Below are 13,817 nucleotides of genomic sequence, written 5' to 3'. Positions count from 1 at the left end.
CTGCTGCTTATATACAAAGACTTGAAATCACTGGCCACTTTAATAAATGGAACACTAGTCACTTTAATAATGTTTACATATCTTGCATTACTCATCTCATATGTATATACTCTATTCTATGATATTCTACTATATCTTATTCTATGCCGCTCTGACATTGCTCATCCATATATTCTTAATTCAACATTCCTTTACTTAGATTTGTGTGTATTGGGTATATGTTGTGAAATTGTTAGACATTACTGCACTGTCGGAGCTAGAAACATTTCGCTACACCCGCAATAACATCTGCTAAACATGTGTATGTGACCAATATAATTTGATTTTGCACATTTAAATACATTTAACATGTTACTTGTAGTGCCTCTGCATTTTAGTAATGTAATAGGCAAACAATAGCTAGGTTTCCTACCAATTCATGACAGATTTTCATGCAAATATTCTAAAATCTGCATAAAGAAAATATGCGCATTCCCCACCACTGGTGTTTCCATCAAACTGGCTTGATGCGGATACAAATAAGTGCCGATAACAATGCACACAAAAGTTACTTTTTTCGCTGACATTTTTATGCACCAAATAAAAATATAAAGTTCAATGTGTTTCCATGTATTTTAACTCTACCGATAGTTTTGTCGCAAAAATCAATCTACACACAATACCCCATAATGACAAAGTAAAAACTAGTTTTGAGAAATGTTTGCAAATGTATATAAAAATAATAATAATTAAATATGACATTTACATAAATATTCAGACTCTTTACCCAGTACTTTGTTAAAGCACCATTAGCATCGATTACAGCCTCGAGTCTTAGGTATGGCGCTACAAGCTTGGCACACCTGTGTTTGGGGAGTTTCTCCCATTCTTCTCTGCAGAACCTCTCAAGCTCTGTCAGGTTGGATGGAAGGCGTCACTGCACAGCTATTTTCAGGTCTCTCCCGTTTGATCGGGTTGAAGTCCGGGCTCTGGCTGGGCTACTCAAGGACTTTCAGAGACTTGTCCTGAAGCAACTCTTGCGTTGTCTTGGCTGTGTGCTTAGAGCTGTTGTCCTGTTGGAAGGTGAACATTCACCCCTGTCTGAGGTCCTGAGCACTCTGGAGCAGGTTTTCATCAAGGATCTCTCTGTACTTTGCTCCATTCATTTTTCCCTCGATCCTGACTAGTCTCCCAGTCCTTGCCGCTGCTACCACCATTCTTCACCGTAGGGATGTTGCCAGGTTTCCTCCAGATGTGAAGCTTGGCATTCAGGCCAAAGAGTTCGATCTTGGTTTCATCAGACCAGAGAATCTTGTTCCTCATGGTCTGAGACAAACTCCAAGCGGGCTATGTGCCATTTACTGAGGAGTGGCTTCCGTCTGGCCACTACCATAAAGATCTGATTGGTGGAGTGCTGCTTAGAGGGTTGTCCTTCTGGAAGGTCCTCCCATTTCCACAGAGGAACTTTAGCGCTCTGTCAGAGTGACCATTGGGTTCTTGGTCACCTCCCTGACCAAGGCCCTTCTCCCCTGTTTGCTCAGTTTGGCTGGGTGGCCAGCTCTAGGAAGAGTCTTGGAAGTTCCAAACTTCTTCTATTTAAGAATGATGGAGGCCACTGTGTTCTTAGGGACCTTCAATGCTGTAGAAATGTTTTGGTACCCTTCCCCAGATCTGTTCCTCAACACAATCCTGTCTCAAAGCTCTACAGACAATTCCTTCGACCTCATGGCTTTGTTTTTTTACTGTCAACTGTGGGACCTTAAACAGACAGGTGTGTGCTTTTTCAATTCATGTCAAATCAATTGAATTTACCACAGGTGGATGATCAATGGGAACAGCAGGCATCCAAGCTCAATTTTGAGTCTCTTAGCAAAGGGTCTGAATAGTTATGTAAATAAGGAATGTTTTTTATATTTTTATATAATTGTACGAAACCTGTTTTCACTTAATCATTATAGGGTATGTTGTGTAGATTGAGGGTTTATTTTTTTATGTAATCAATTTTAGAATAAGGCTGTAAAGTAACAAAATGTGGAAAAAGGGAAGGGGTCTGAATACTTTACGAATGCACTGTACGTTTGCTCCCATTTGTGGCTTGAAGCAATGAGTGACGTATTTAAAGGGTGAATGTGTTCCCCAACCCCTCCCTCGTTCAGTACAAACCATTCCGCAACATAGCAAACATTCAAGCGAACTGAACGCACTTCAGGATCAAATCCATTTTTTTGTACGGTATGACTTTACTCGCATAAAAACTGTTGATGGAAACATGGTTATTATGCCAAATACTTACTAATATTACGCAGAGTTATTGATCAATAAAGCTCACCTATTTTGATGTTGTCCATTGACGTTCTTGAAACTGAAGGATCTCCGGTCAAACACACAAACCCAGCAATGTGATGTCAGACGTTACACCTCCCTGTATATATGGTCTATTGCTGCGTTCATAACCATGGTCTATTGCTGCGTTCATAACCCCACACGACTGGGAAAAATCCACTTGAAAGGCCGCTCCAACAGTTCATTAATAGTGGGAAACTCGTCTATCATCCCGAGCTCTGACTTCTCCCACATGGTGACCTCTGATGTCACCGGTCACCAATTAAGGAAATGACCGCAATAACAGTTTTATTGTTGCAGTTAAATGCAACAAAACATTATTTATAAAAAGAAATCTAAAGTGGTTTTTGAACACAATTTGTTTACAAGCATGATAGCTGTACTTTTCATTTCTCAACGAGTTCATAGCACATGAATGCATCCAACTAGTAATTACAACCTCACAAGTGTTAAATTTACACCTCCCACTTGGTTATGAATGCAGCATATGGCTCTTTCCCAAGCAGCCTGTTTCCTGACGCATCCCAACAGGGCTGGGTTTCCCAAAAGCATCGTAGCACAAAGATCATCTTAATTCCATTCAAACTAAATGGACGTAAGGTGATCTTAGAGCTACGGTACTTTTGGGGAACCTGGAGATCATTTATGATGTTGAAAAATACAACACAATATTAAATTATGTTTGTTTATGATGGATAATTCATGATATTAAAAGATACAACACAACAGATATCAACCACTCTAAAAGTAACCTATAACAGACTGAGAACAGCCTCATTACTTGTTCGGTTTCATTTTTTTTTTCACTTTCGATTTTAGTGAAGTCCTCCCCGAGAGACAAGAGGTTTTACAATCTCTCCCAAAATGTCTCTAGGTGTGTGTTGTTCTTCCCAGTGGGCATACAACGTGGGGGCTGAGGAGTATATCTGTCTGTAATAAATCCCTTTTTGGGGGAAAAACTCATGGGTGAGGGAGCCAGGCCCAGCCAATTGTAATGGTTCTCGTGTCTTATATCCAATGAGTGTATGGAAAACAAACCCTATGCACATATTTATATACACCGAACAAAAATATAAATACAACATGCAACAATTCAAAAGATTTTACTGAGTTACAGTTCATATAAGGAAGTCAGTCAACTGAAATAAATAAATTAGGCCCAAATCTAAGGATTTCACATGAATGGGCAGGGCTTGCTGCATTGTAGACCTACTCCTGGTGTGGTATTCTGAATGATTTAATTTCTTTCTGAACAGACAGAAGTAATTCTAACTTTAGTAAATGTATTTAAATTTACCAGGGGTGTTGTGTCACATCCAACACCCTTCCCTCTGCTATGATTCCATAAGGAAATGAAGAGATGAGAGTTGCAGGCTGATTGTCACGAACCTCGCCGAGGATGGTGCCTCTTCCTGTTCGGGCAGGGCTCGGCGGTCGTCGTCGCCGGCCTATTAGCTGTCATCGATTTCCTTTCCGTTAGTTTTTGGTTATTGGTTAATTGGGTACACCTGTTTTGTATTAGGGTTTGTTTGTAGGTTATTTAAGGGCACTAGGCCCGCTGGGTATTTGTGCGGGTTTGTTTCTTGTTACTCTGTGTTGGATGGTGTCATTTTGTTCTTGTCGTTATTCGCCGGACTATTTCTGTCCTGTTGTTTGGACTGGCAACTTATATACGCCCTGTGTGTTGGCGTGACCGTTTTTGTTGCGCTGGTGAATAAATTTGACAAACGACTGAACCCTGCTCTCTGCGCCTGATTCCACCCACCACTCCTAGTTATCGTAACACTGTCTATCAGAGCAGAGAGAGGGAGAAAGTGAATCTCTTTCTAGTCCTTTTGAGAGATACAGGCACGCTTCTCTCACACCACAGCAATGTCCACATGTTGGTATATATAAAGTAGGCTACAATTTTGCACAAACCATAAACTGGGCCAACACATAATTTCTTAGAAATTAAGAATTTTAGGGGGCAGCCAGGAGAATTAGGAGTCAATTTGAATTAACTCTGCTTTTATTCAAATTTGTACATAGCAAACTGTGAAAAAAAGTGTCATGCTATGAAGTTCCAACAGGATCTGGCTCAAATTAAACACTTGCCATACCAGGTGGTGATGCACCCAGTCTAGATGCTCTCAATAGTGTAGCTATAGAACTTTTTGAGGATCTGAGGGCCCATGACAAATCTTTTTAGCCTCCTGAGGGTTAAGAGTTGTTGTCATGCCCTCTTCATGAATGTGTTGGTGTGTTTGGATCATGATAGGTCCTTAGTGATGTGGACAATGAGGAACTTGAAGCTATCGACCTGCTCCACTACAGAACCATCGATGTGAATGGGGGCGTTTGGCTCTCCGTTTCCTGTAGTTTCAATTTTTCAATTTTTAATTTCACCTTTATTTAACCAGGTAGGCCAGTTGAGAACAAGTTCTCATTTACAACTGCGACCTGGCCAAGATAAAGCAAAGCAGTGCGGCACAAACAACACAGAATTACACATGGAATAAACAAACGTACAGTCAATAACACAATAGAAAAAGTCTATATACAGTGTGTGCAAATGATGTAAGATTAGGGAGGTAAGGCAAGAAATAAACCATGGTGGCAAAATAATTACAATTTAGCAATTAAACACTGGAGTGATAGATGTGCAGAAGATGAACGTACAAGTAGAGATACTGGAGTGCAAAAGAGAAAAAATAATAATAATATGGGGATGAGGTAGTTGGGTGGGCTATTTACAGATGGGCTATGCACAGGTGCAATGATCTGTAGTCTACGATAAACTCCTTTGTCTTGCCCACATTGAGGGGGTGGTTGTTGTCCTGCCACCACACTGTAAGGTCTCTCACTTCCTCCCTATAGGCTGTCTCATCGCTGACAGTGATCAGGCCTACCAGCGTCATGTCTGCAAACTTAATGGTGTTGGAGTTGTGTGCAGCTGAACAGTGAGTACAGGAGGGGACTGAGCATGCAACCCCGACTGGCCCCCATGTTGAGGGTCACCGTGGGTGATGTGTTGTTGCCTACCCTCACCACCTGGGGGTAGCCCTACAGGCAGTCCAGGATCCAGGTGCATAGGGAGGTGTTCAGTCAAAGGCTCCTTAGCTTAGTGATGCTTGGATGGCACTATGGTGTTGAACCCTGAGCTGTAGTCAATGAACAGCATTCTCACGTAGGTGTTCCTTTTGTCCAGTTGGGAAAGGACAGCGATTATGTCATCTGTGGCGGCAGTATGTGAATTGGAGTGGGTCCAGGGTCTTTGGGATGATGGTGTTGATGTGAGCCATGACCACCCTTTCAAAACATTTAATGGCTACAGATGAGTGCTACGGGGCAGTAGTCATTTAAACAGATTACCTTGGCATTCTTGGGCACAGGGACTATGGTGGTTTACTCAAAACATGTAGGTATTAGACTGGGACAGTTAGACTGGGACAGGGAGAGGTTGAAATTGTCAGTGAAGACACTTGCCAGCTGGTCAGTGCATGCTCCGAGTACGCATCCTGGTAATCCGTCTGTGGCCTTTTGAATGTTAACCTGTTTAAAGGTCTTACATTGGCTACGGAGAGCATGATCATAGTCATCTGGAACAGCCGCATTGTAAAGGAATTCACAAATTGGTGAAAGGATCTCAGGGACTTTAAGTCACCCTTGTAATGAAAATTAAACATTTCCAAATGACCAGGTTGGGCATCTCATTTAGAACGTGAGATTACATAATATAGTGGTCAGATTCATGGCCAGCTGGTCACACGGTCAGAAAATTGCAATATTCTGGTCGTTAGAAAGACCAACATTTTAAAGGGAATGTATCAGTTTGTGACCAGAATAAGACATCACAAAAATACATCATATTGACATCTTTTCAACCAGATTTTGCCCACTGGGTTCCTGCTTACTTAAAAGGGTAGTCCACACAATTCACAAAATGCAGGCCTGCCTGCAGACATAGTACATTCCACACTTTGGGTTCCACACTGTCAAAGATCATGCATGTTCTACTAAAAAGACTGGAAGTGAATGATATATTACATGTAAATGCCCAAATCAGTGATCTCAAAGAAACGTCAAATCAAGACAATGAACTGATTTATTTAACGAGGCAAGTCAGTGAAGAACAAATACTTATTTATAATGAAAGCCTACCCCAGCCAACGCTGGGCCAATTGTGCTCCGCCCTATGGGACTCCCAATCATGGCCAGATGTGATACAGCCTGGATTCAAACCAGGGACTGTATAGTGGCACCTTTTGCACTGAGATGCAGTGCCTTAGACCACTGCACCACTTAGGAATGGGCCCCCATCCACAGTTGGCCTACCATTATTTTTTAGTTTATAAATCTGCAATCACAAATGTAACTTCATACAGAAATTGAATTGACCAATAACTACAACCTCCTTGACAAATGTAAAATATATTTACTTCAGCAAGGCATTGCAATACTCACTGATCTTTCACATTCACTAATCAACACATCCTCTTTATCAGTCAGAAATCAATGGAAACATTCAGTAGCTTCAACACTATGCTATAGTCAACTTCTCTATCCTAAAGCTCAGCACATACAGTATGGGAGAAAGACACATTTGAAGTATAATCCATTTTATTATCAATGCAATCATAGCGAGGATGAGACCCCAGCGTCAATACGGCTGAATATTGAGGTCACCCCCTGAACTTAGAGGACACCCATCCCACTGCTCCACCGGCTGCCGCGCCGACACTTCCCACAACAGCTGTGGCCACACCGGTGAGTCCTGCAGCTCCTGAACAACGAGATAAGTCCAATTTAAGTCCAAACCACTAGTTAAAATCATGACCACAAGACAGTCCTGATAAATTCAGTTTCCAACTATTTACATTACATTGAAAAATAAAACTTATTGTCTATACCTGCTGACTGTAGAGCAGCAACAAGACTCCCTGCTGCTACCCCACCTCCATTGGCCACGGCTGCAGAAGACATCATGCCTGCTGCGGTTGATCCAGCTGCAACCCCAGCAGCACCGAATCCCATCGCTCCCAAAGCTACAGGGGCAATGAGCACTGCCGCCGTACCTGTCAGGTCCAAACAAAGCTTTTAAACTTGCAGACAAAAACACAGGAGTTCTGGGTCACATAAGGAGACATGGCACTATTGTCATGTGCAAGTGGGCAAAATTACAGTGCAGAATGCAGACGGGTCTTTCCACAGGGTTGTTTAAATTTTAACAAACATTTGTTTTGACAATGGAGTACTTATATAGTCCACACAACCACTGCGCTTTCATAGTTCACACTACTGTTAGTTAAACCATGGGAAGTTCTAGAACCTGCTAGAAGATTCATAGACAGTCCTCTTAGGAGTAAGACTTGATTCTGCTGCACCAGACAGATCAGGTCTCCACCAGACCAGAGAAAGGGGCCTAAATCTAGCCTGCCAGAGTAAGTTTCTTTCTATCTAGAGAAAATTTCATGTTTGTTGATTTGTATATGCTGCTATGTGAATATCCTTTGTTCCTGAGAGAGAGATGAGATATATATAAACTCAGCAAAAAAAGAAACGTCCTCTCACTGTCACCTGCGTTTATTTTCAGCAAACTTAACATGTGTGAATATTTGTATGAACATGAGTCAACAACTGAGACAAACCGCGGAAGTTTCACAGAAGTGACTAACAGAAACGGAATGTGTCCCTGAACAAAAGGTGGGTCAAAATCAAACAGTCAGTATCTGGTGTGGCCACCAGCTGCATTAAGTGCTGCAGGGCATCTCCTCCTCATGGACTGCACCATACTTGCTGTGAGATGTTACCCCACTCTTCCACCAAAGTACCTGCAACATATCTGAAGGAGAATGGCCCTAGCCCCCCCCTCCGATCCAACAGGTCCCAGACGTCCTCAATGGGATTGAGATTTGGGCTCTTCGATGGCCATGGCAGAAAACTGACATTCCTGTCTTGCAGCAAGCTAGCTAAATAGGACAAATTAGATAGCAAGTGCCAGCTAGCTAAATTGCCATAAAGGTTTCATGTTTTCCAACATGTCCCCAAATTAATGTAATTGGTTCAGAGTTTGTTTTGATATTCTAACCTGCGTGTCGTGATCACGTTTGGTGTGGGGGGACAAAATAAATTTATGGCACACGCGCAGCCGGTTTGGGTTCCGTGTAACGCTCATTCCTTCGACCATTAACGTGAATCCAACCATCCCCCCGGTGAGACAAAACCGTGACGTCAGTGAAGAGCAGTTTTTGCCAGTCCTGTCTGGTCTAGCGACGTTGTTGCCGGTGAGGACCTGCCTTACAATAGGCCTACAAGCCCTCAGTCCAGCATCTCTTAGCCTATTGCGGATAGTTTGAGCACTGATGGAGTGATTGTGCGTTCCTGGTGTAACTCAGGTAGTTGTTGTTGCCATCCTGTACCGATCCTGTGCAGTTGCACGTGGTCTGCCACTGCGAGGATGATCAGATGTCAGTCCTGTCTCCCTGTAGAGCGGTCTTAGGCTTCTCACAGTACAGACATTGCAATTTATTGCCCTGGCCACATCTGCAGTCCTCATGCCTCCTTGCAGCATGCATAAGGCACGTTCACGCAGATAAGAAGGGACCCTGGGCATTTTTCTTTTGGTGTTTTTCAGAGTCAGTAGAAAGACCTCTTTAGTGTCCTAAGTTTTCATAACTGTGACCTTAATTGCCTACCGTCTGTAAGCTGTTAGTGTCTTAACGACCGTTCCACAGGTGCATGTTCATTCATTGTTTATGGTTCTTTGAACAAGCATGGAAAACAGTGTTTAAACCCTTTACAATTAAGATCTGTGAAGTTATTTGGATTTTTACAAATTATCTATGAAAGACAGGGTCCTGAAAAAGGGACGTTTATTTTTTTGCTGAGTTTATATCTACGCACAAATATAAATTAATACTGTCATATCTATACATGTTTCTTTCATTTTAGAACAAGTCTATTCCTAAATAACTGAAGAGTGCGTGTGTGTGTGTGTTACAACTCTGGATATGAACATATCTGCCTGGTTCTTGTCGGACCGCCTAGTGGGGTCAGACCAAAGTAGCATTAAGTCACTAATGGGTGAGGGCATGTACAGCCAATCGCACAGATGGCTCCAGCTAGCCGTTTTTACAGTCGTATCTGCAACTGTTCATTCTTAGAAGAATTGATTGAAGGATACTTTACCAGTTCCAACTGCCATGGCAATCACAGATACTAAATAGAGGAACAAACATACATGGGTCATCATCATTATGGTTAACTAATGCAATATTTTTCTTAGAAAAATCCGTTTCATTGACAAAACTTACATCAAACAATGAAATATACTCACCAGACACCATTTTCTTGGATTCAAATAGCTAAAAGTGTGATAAAGATTCAGTTAATGTTGTTGTTAGTGACAAAATATCTGCCAGCATTCTCACTTTTATCAGAAGGACACTGCTGGTACAACGCTAAAACATGGCATACAGCATTATAACAGAATAAATCAAATATGGACATTTTACCTTCCCGCTTTAGGCGTTGTTCAGTGGTAGGCTATAATAGATGACAAAAAAGCAGACAAATCAAAATAAGACCACTTCTTGTAAGATCACATTCGGTTTCAAAATGTTTATTATGATCAAGTCCAGAGTACAGTCAATAACTCTGTAACTAATCTACTGGACAAATACATTGATGGAAAGCTTTGGAGTTTAATAACAGCATTGGCATCCAATATGTTGCATTACCGCCCCCAACTGGACTACAATATCAACCCATTACACTGATACAAAAAGGGAAAAGGATTACCAAAGATGTACTACAACTAAACCAAGATAAACCACAGCCTGTCATTTAAAAAATGGGAACAAATGAGCCAGTAGGCAGAACAAGAAAGGGGGTGGGCAGAGCCAAGCACGAGCTAGCGAGATCCTATCTGCTTATTTCCGTTAGGGAAAGACTGCTCTGAAACGCACGTGCAATAACTCAATACGCCTTTGCACTCCTAAACAACGCAATTTAACTACTTTTACAAAAGGGTAAATGTTACAAAACGTTGTCCACTCTGTTCATAACATTCTAGTTTTGAGAACAGAAAAATTGTATTGAGATCAAATATTTAATTGATGAGAAATTGTGCAGAATGTCAGCCAAAATCCATCTCGTTCCACCTTCTCTCATATTTGGTAGTGAGTGGAAAAACCAAGCAGACGATCCACATTTATACCTCCGGTGAAATATCTGTCATTGTTCTGTGGGATTACTCCACCTCTATGATATCATAGCGGTCAACAAACCAACATTTAAAGTGCATGCTGCCACCTACTGTGTTGGAATGTACGATCAATGATCATATACCCAATTCTGAACTACCATGAAAATAAAACTCTAAACCAAATAAATCCTCAACTTCTACCACACCATCCCCCCAAAACTCTTCCCAACCCCATTAAACTTGATCTATATCATGCTGAAACACTCCACCCTTGTTCAGCATATCAACAGTAACATCTGTTACCCCAATATCTCTTTTGACATCTCCTCAACAACCTTCAAACTGGCATTTATGATTTGCACAACCAGAGTCGTATTTATAGTCTTACCAATAAAATCATTAAAAAAAAAAATTATTATCAAAGTGGCCTTTGACACCACACATTCATGAGCATAAGATTTCTGAACAGGCCTCAAAACCCTGCCAGGACAATCTGAAGCACCAGCCCTGAAAGTAGGTCCACTTACTACAGGTGCATCCATGTCAGATCCATCAGTCTGAAAGTAGGTCCACTTACTACAGGTGGATCCATTTAAGCGCCAATGGGCCACACTGTAGTTCTAACAATCTGTTCTACGGCCTCTGCAAATGATACATCTTGACTGATCCTTTATCTCTGAGCCTCTCTGTACCTGACATCCACCAAATGTTACAGTGTTCTCTCCCACAATTACTGCACTTAACCTTCACATTGCTTCCACATTCACCGTAATCATGTGCCCCTCCACACTTGGCACATATTTTCTTTCCTTTACATTGAACAGCTACATGTCCCATTCTTTGGCATTTAAAACACAGCAGTGCATGAGACAAACTCTCTAATTTTGAAATTAACAAACCCTATCTGTACTCTTCCCAATAAGACTTTCTCAAACCTCAGCATCTCTGATAACCTTTTACTTCTTTGACCCTCTTTCCTACTGATCAACATTTTGGCTCAATCACTCTGCCTTCCTTCACATTATCTTTAACATCATCTGTGAACATAGATATCGGGACCCCAGTGATGACTCCCCTCAATCTAGCATAGGCACCAGGGACATGGCTTTTAATCTTCTTCCCATGAACCTTTTCCATTTTCAGAAGCTACCCTTGCGGAGCCTGGCTAACACACAATATGAATATCTACCATTTCCAATGAACCAAGTTAACTCCCCTTCACCTACCTCTTTCTCTATGGCATTATTTAGTCAGGGTGTAAATGAGGCCCATTACTCTACCTCAAACAACAACTGAAAATAAAGTGACCTTGGTGGACTCCCAAATGCCGCTTCTAGGATGGCCCAATTCTGATTTTTTTTTTCCCACTTGGTCTTTTGACCAATCAGATCTGAAAAATATCTGATACAAAAAAACCTGATGTAATTGATCAAAATACCAATTAGTAGAAAAAAAATAATTAGGTTGCCTGTGTAAACACAGCCGTCTTGGCTTATTTGGTGTTTGGCAACCAACTTCGCAGGTTCAAATGTTCTCCTTGATTAGTTAAAATCATGTGCACCTGAGGTCAGACTGCTAGAGTGAAACACTACCAAATGACAATAAGCAGTTAGTGTGTGCAATTGGTAATCAGTGTAGGTGTGGTGATACTGGTGGTTTGTTGGGATTGATGTTTAAATTATTTTTTTTTTAAACATAGCAGGTTAGAAGTAACATAGCAGGTTAGGAGAACTAAATCACATTGTATTTGTCACACGCACTGAATACTGTGTAGACCTTACTGTGAAACGCTTACTTACACCTGTTAGTCGAGGTAATATGTACATGTAGGTAGAGGTGACGCGACTATGCATGGATAATAAACAGAGTATCAGCAGTGTAAAAATGTGGGTGAGGGGGACAATGTAAATAGTCCGGGTAGCCATTTCATTAGCTGTTCAGGAGACTTGGCGCTCCAGTACCGCTTGCCGTGCGGTAGCACAGAGAACAGTCTATGACTAGGGTGGCTGGAGTCTTTGACCATTTTTTGGGTCTTCCTTCAACACCGCCTGGTATACAGGTCCTGGATGGCAAGAAGTCTACAAATACAACAGGTTAGGATAATTAATGTGGCAAGTTAAAAGAATGAGGTTTGGGTTAGGAAAAGGGTTACTGTTAGGCTTAGCTAAGATGCTACATTACACTTTAGTCATTTAGCAGATGCCCTTACCTGTGCATAGTTTCATACTTTATTCATACTGGTCCCGTGGGAATCAAATCCACAACTCTTGCATTACTTCATGCTCTCGCGCGGGGGATTCTTTCGCTAAACAGTTTCCCATGCATTGTCAATAAGGTTTCTAAACTAACCCGGATGTAATAGAATTCTGGCCACTGGTTGGTTTTGTGGCGCTACTCTGATTTCCCCATAAAAAAAAACACTATAAACAGGTAGAGGTGCATATTATTCTGGCCACATGTTGCTTGCGGTCCAAACACTTAAAAGACACACCCATCTTATGCCCTTGGGATAATGGTTAGCAGATGTTAATGCGAGTGTAGCGAAATGCTTGTGCTTCTAGTTCTGACCATGCAGTAATATCTAACCTAAAATTTTCACAACTAAAAACTACAATTATGAATGAGCGATGGCCGAACGGCATAGGCAAGATGCAGTAGATGGTAGAGTACAGTATATACATATGAAATTAGTAATGTAGGGTATGTAAACATTATATAAAGTGGCATTGTTTAACTTCTCTAGGATAGGGGGCAGCATTTGGAATTTTTGATGAAAAGCATGCCCAAATTTAACTGCCTGCTACTCATCCCCAGAAGATGAGATATGCATATTATTAGTAGATTTGGATAGAAAACACTGAGGTTTCTAAAACGGTTTGAATCATATCTGCGAGTATAACAGAACTTATGTAGCAGGCGAAACCCAGAGGACAAACCATTCAGATGTATTTTTCTGAGGTCACTCTTTTCAATGGGTTCTCATTGGGAATCCAGATTTCTAAGGGACTTGCTTGCAGTTCCTACCGCTTCCACTGGATGTCACCCGTCTTTAGAAATTGGTTGAGGTTTTCCTTTGTGTAATGAAGAAGTAGCCCTGTTCAAAACAAGGGTCACTTCATGTGTACTGTTTGAAAGAGGCGCATGACCAGAAAGCTAGCGTCAGTTTGCTTTCTTCCTGTATTGAACACAGATCATCCAGTCTTCAATTTTATCGATTATTTACTTTAAAAAAATACCTACAGTTGTATTACAAAAGTAGTTTGAAATGTTTTGGCAAAGTATACAGGTAACTTTTGAGATATTTTGT

The 13,817-nt window shown here is 41.3% G+C and overlaps 1 protein-coding gene across 4 annotated transcripts in view; it reads right to left on the bottom strand.

Annotated features, from left to right (window-relative positions):
* Positions 1–6,391: 6,391 nt before the first annotated feature.
* Positions 6,392–13,817, bottom strand: part of LOC135508290 (interferon alpha-inducible protein 27-like protein 2A) — a 25,834-nt gene continuing 18,408 nt past the window's right edge. For all 4 annotated transcript variants that reach the window (XM_064928374.1, XM_064928375.1, XM_064928373.1 and 1 more), the window contains 5 exons: positions 9,819–9,849; positions 9,641–9,668; positions 9,493–9,522; positions 7,215–7,379; positions 6,392–7,087 (listed from right to left, as the gene is read on the bottom strand). In XM_064928374.1, the coding sequence (XP_064784446.1) occupies positions 6,987–7,087; positions 7,215–7,379; positions 9,493–9,522; positions 9,641–9,650 (306 nt within the window). In that variant the 5' untranslated portion in view covers positions 9,651–9,668; positions 9,819–9,849 and the 3' untranslated portion in view covers positions 6,392–6,986. The remainder of the gene's footprint in view (positions 7,088–7,214; positions 7,380–9,492; positions 9,523–9,640; positions 9,669–9,818; positions 9,850–13,817) is intronic.

Source organism: Oncorhynchus masou, chromosome 21 (genome assembly GCF_036934945.1).
Source record: "Oncorhynchus masou masou isolate Uvic2021 chromosome 21, UVic_Omas_1.1, whole genome shotgun sequence".
NCBI lineage: Eukaryota > Metazoa > Chordata > Actinopteri > Salmoniformes > Salmonidae > Oncorhynchus > Oncorhynchus masou.
The sequence above is the reverse complement of the archived record's forward strand: the minus strand, read 5'-3'. Positions and strand labels throughout refer to the sequence as shown.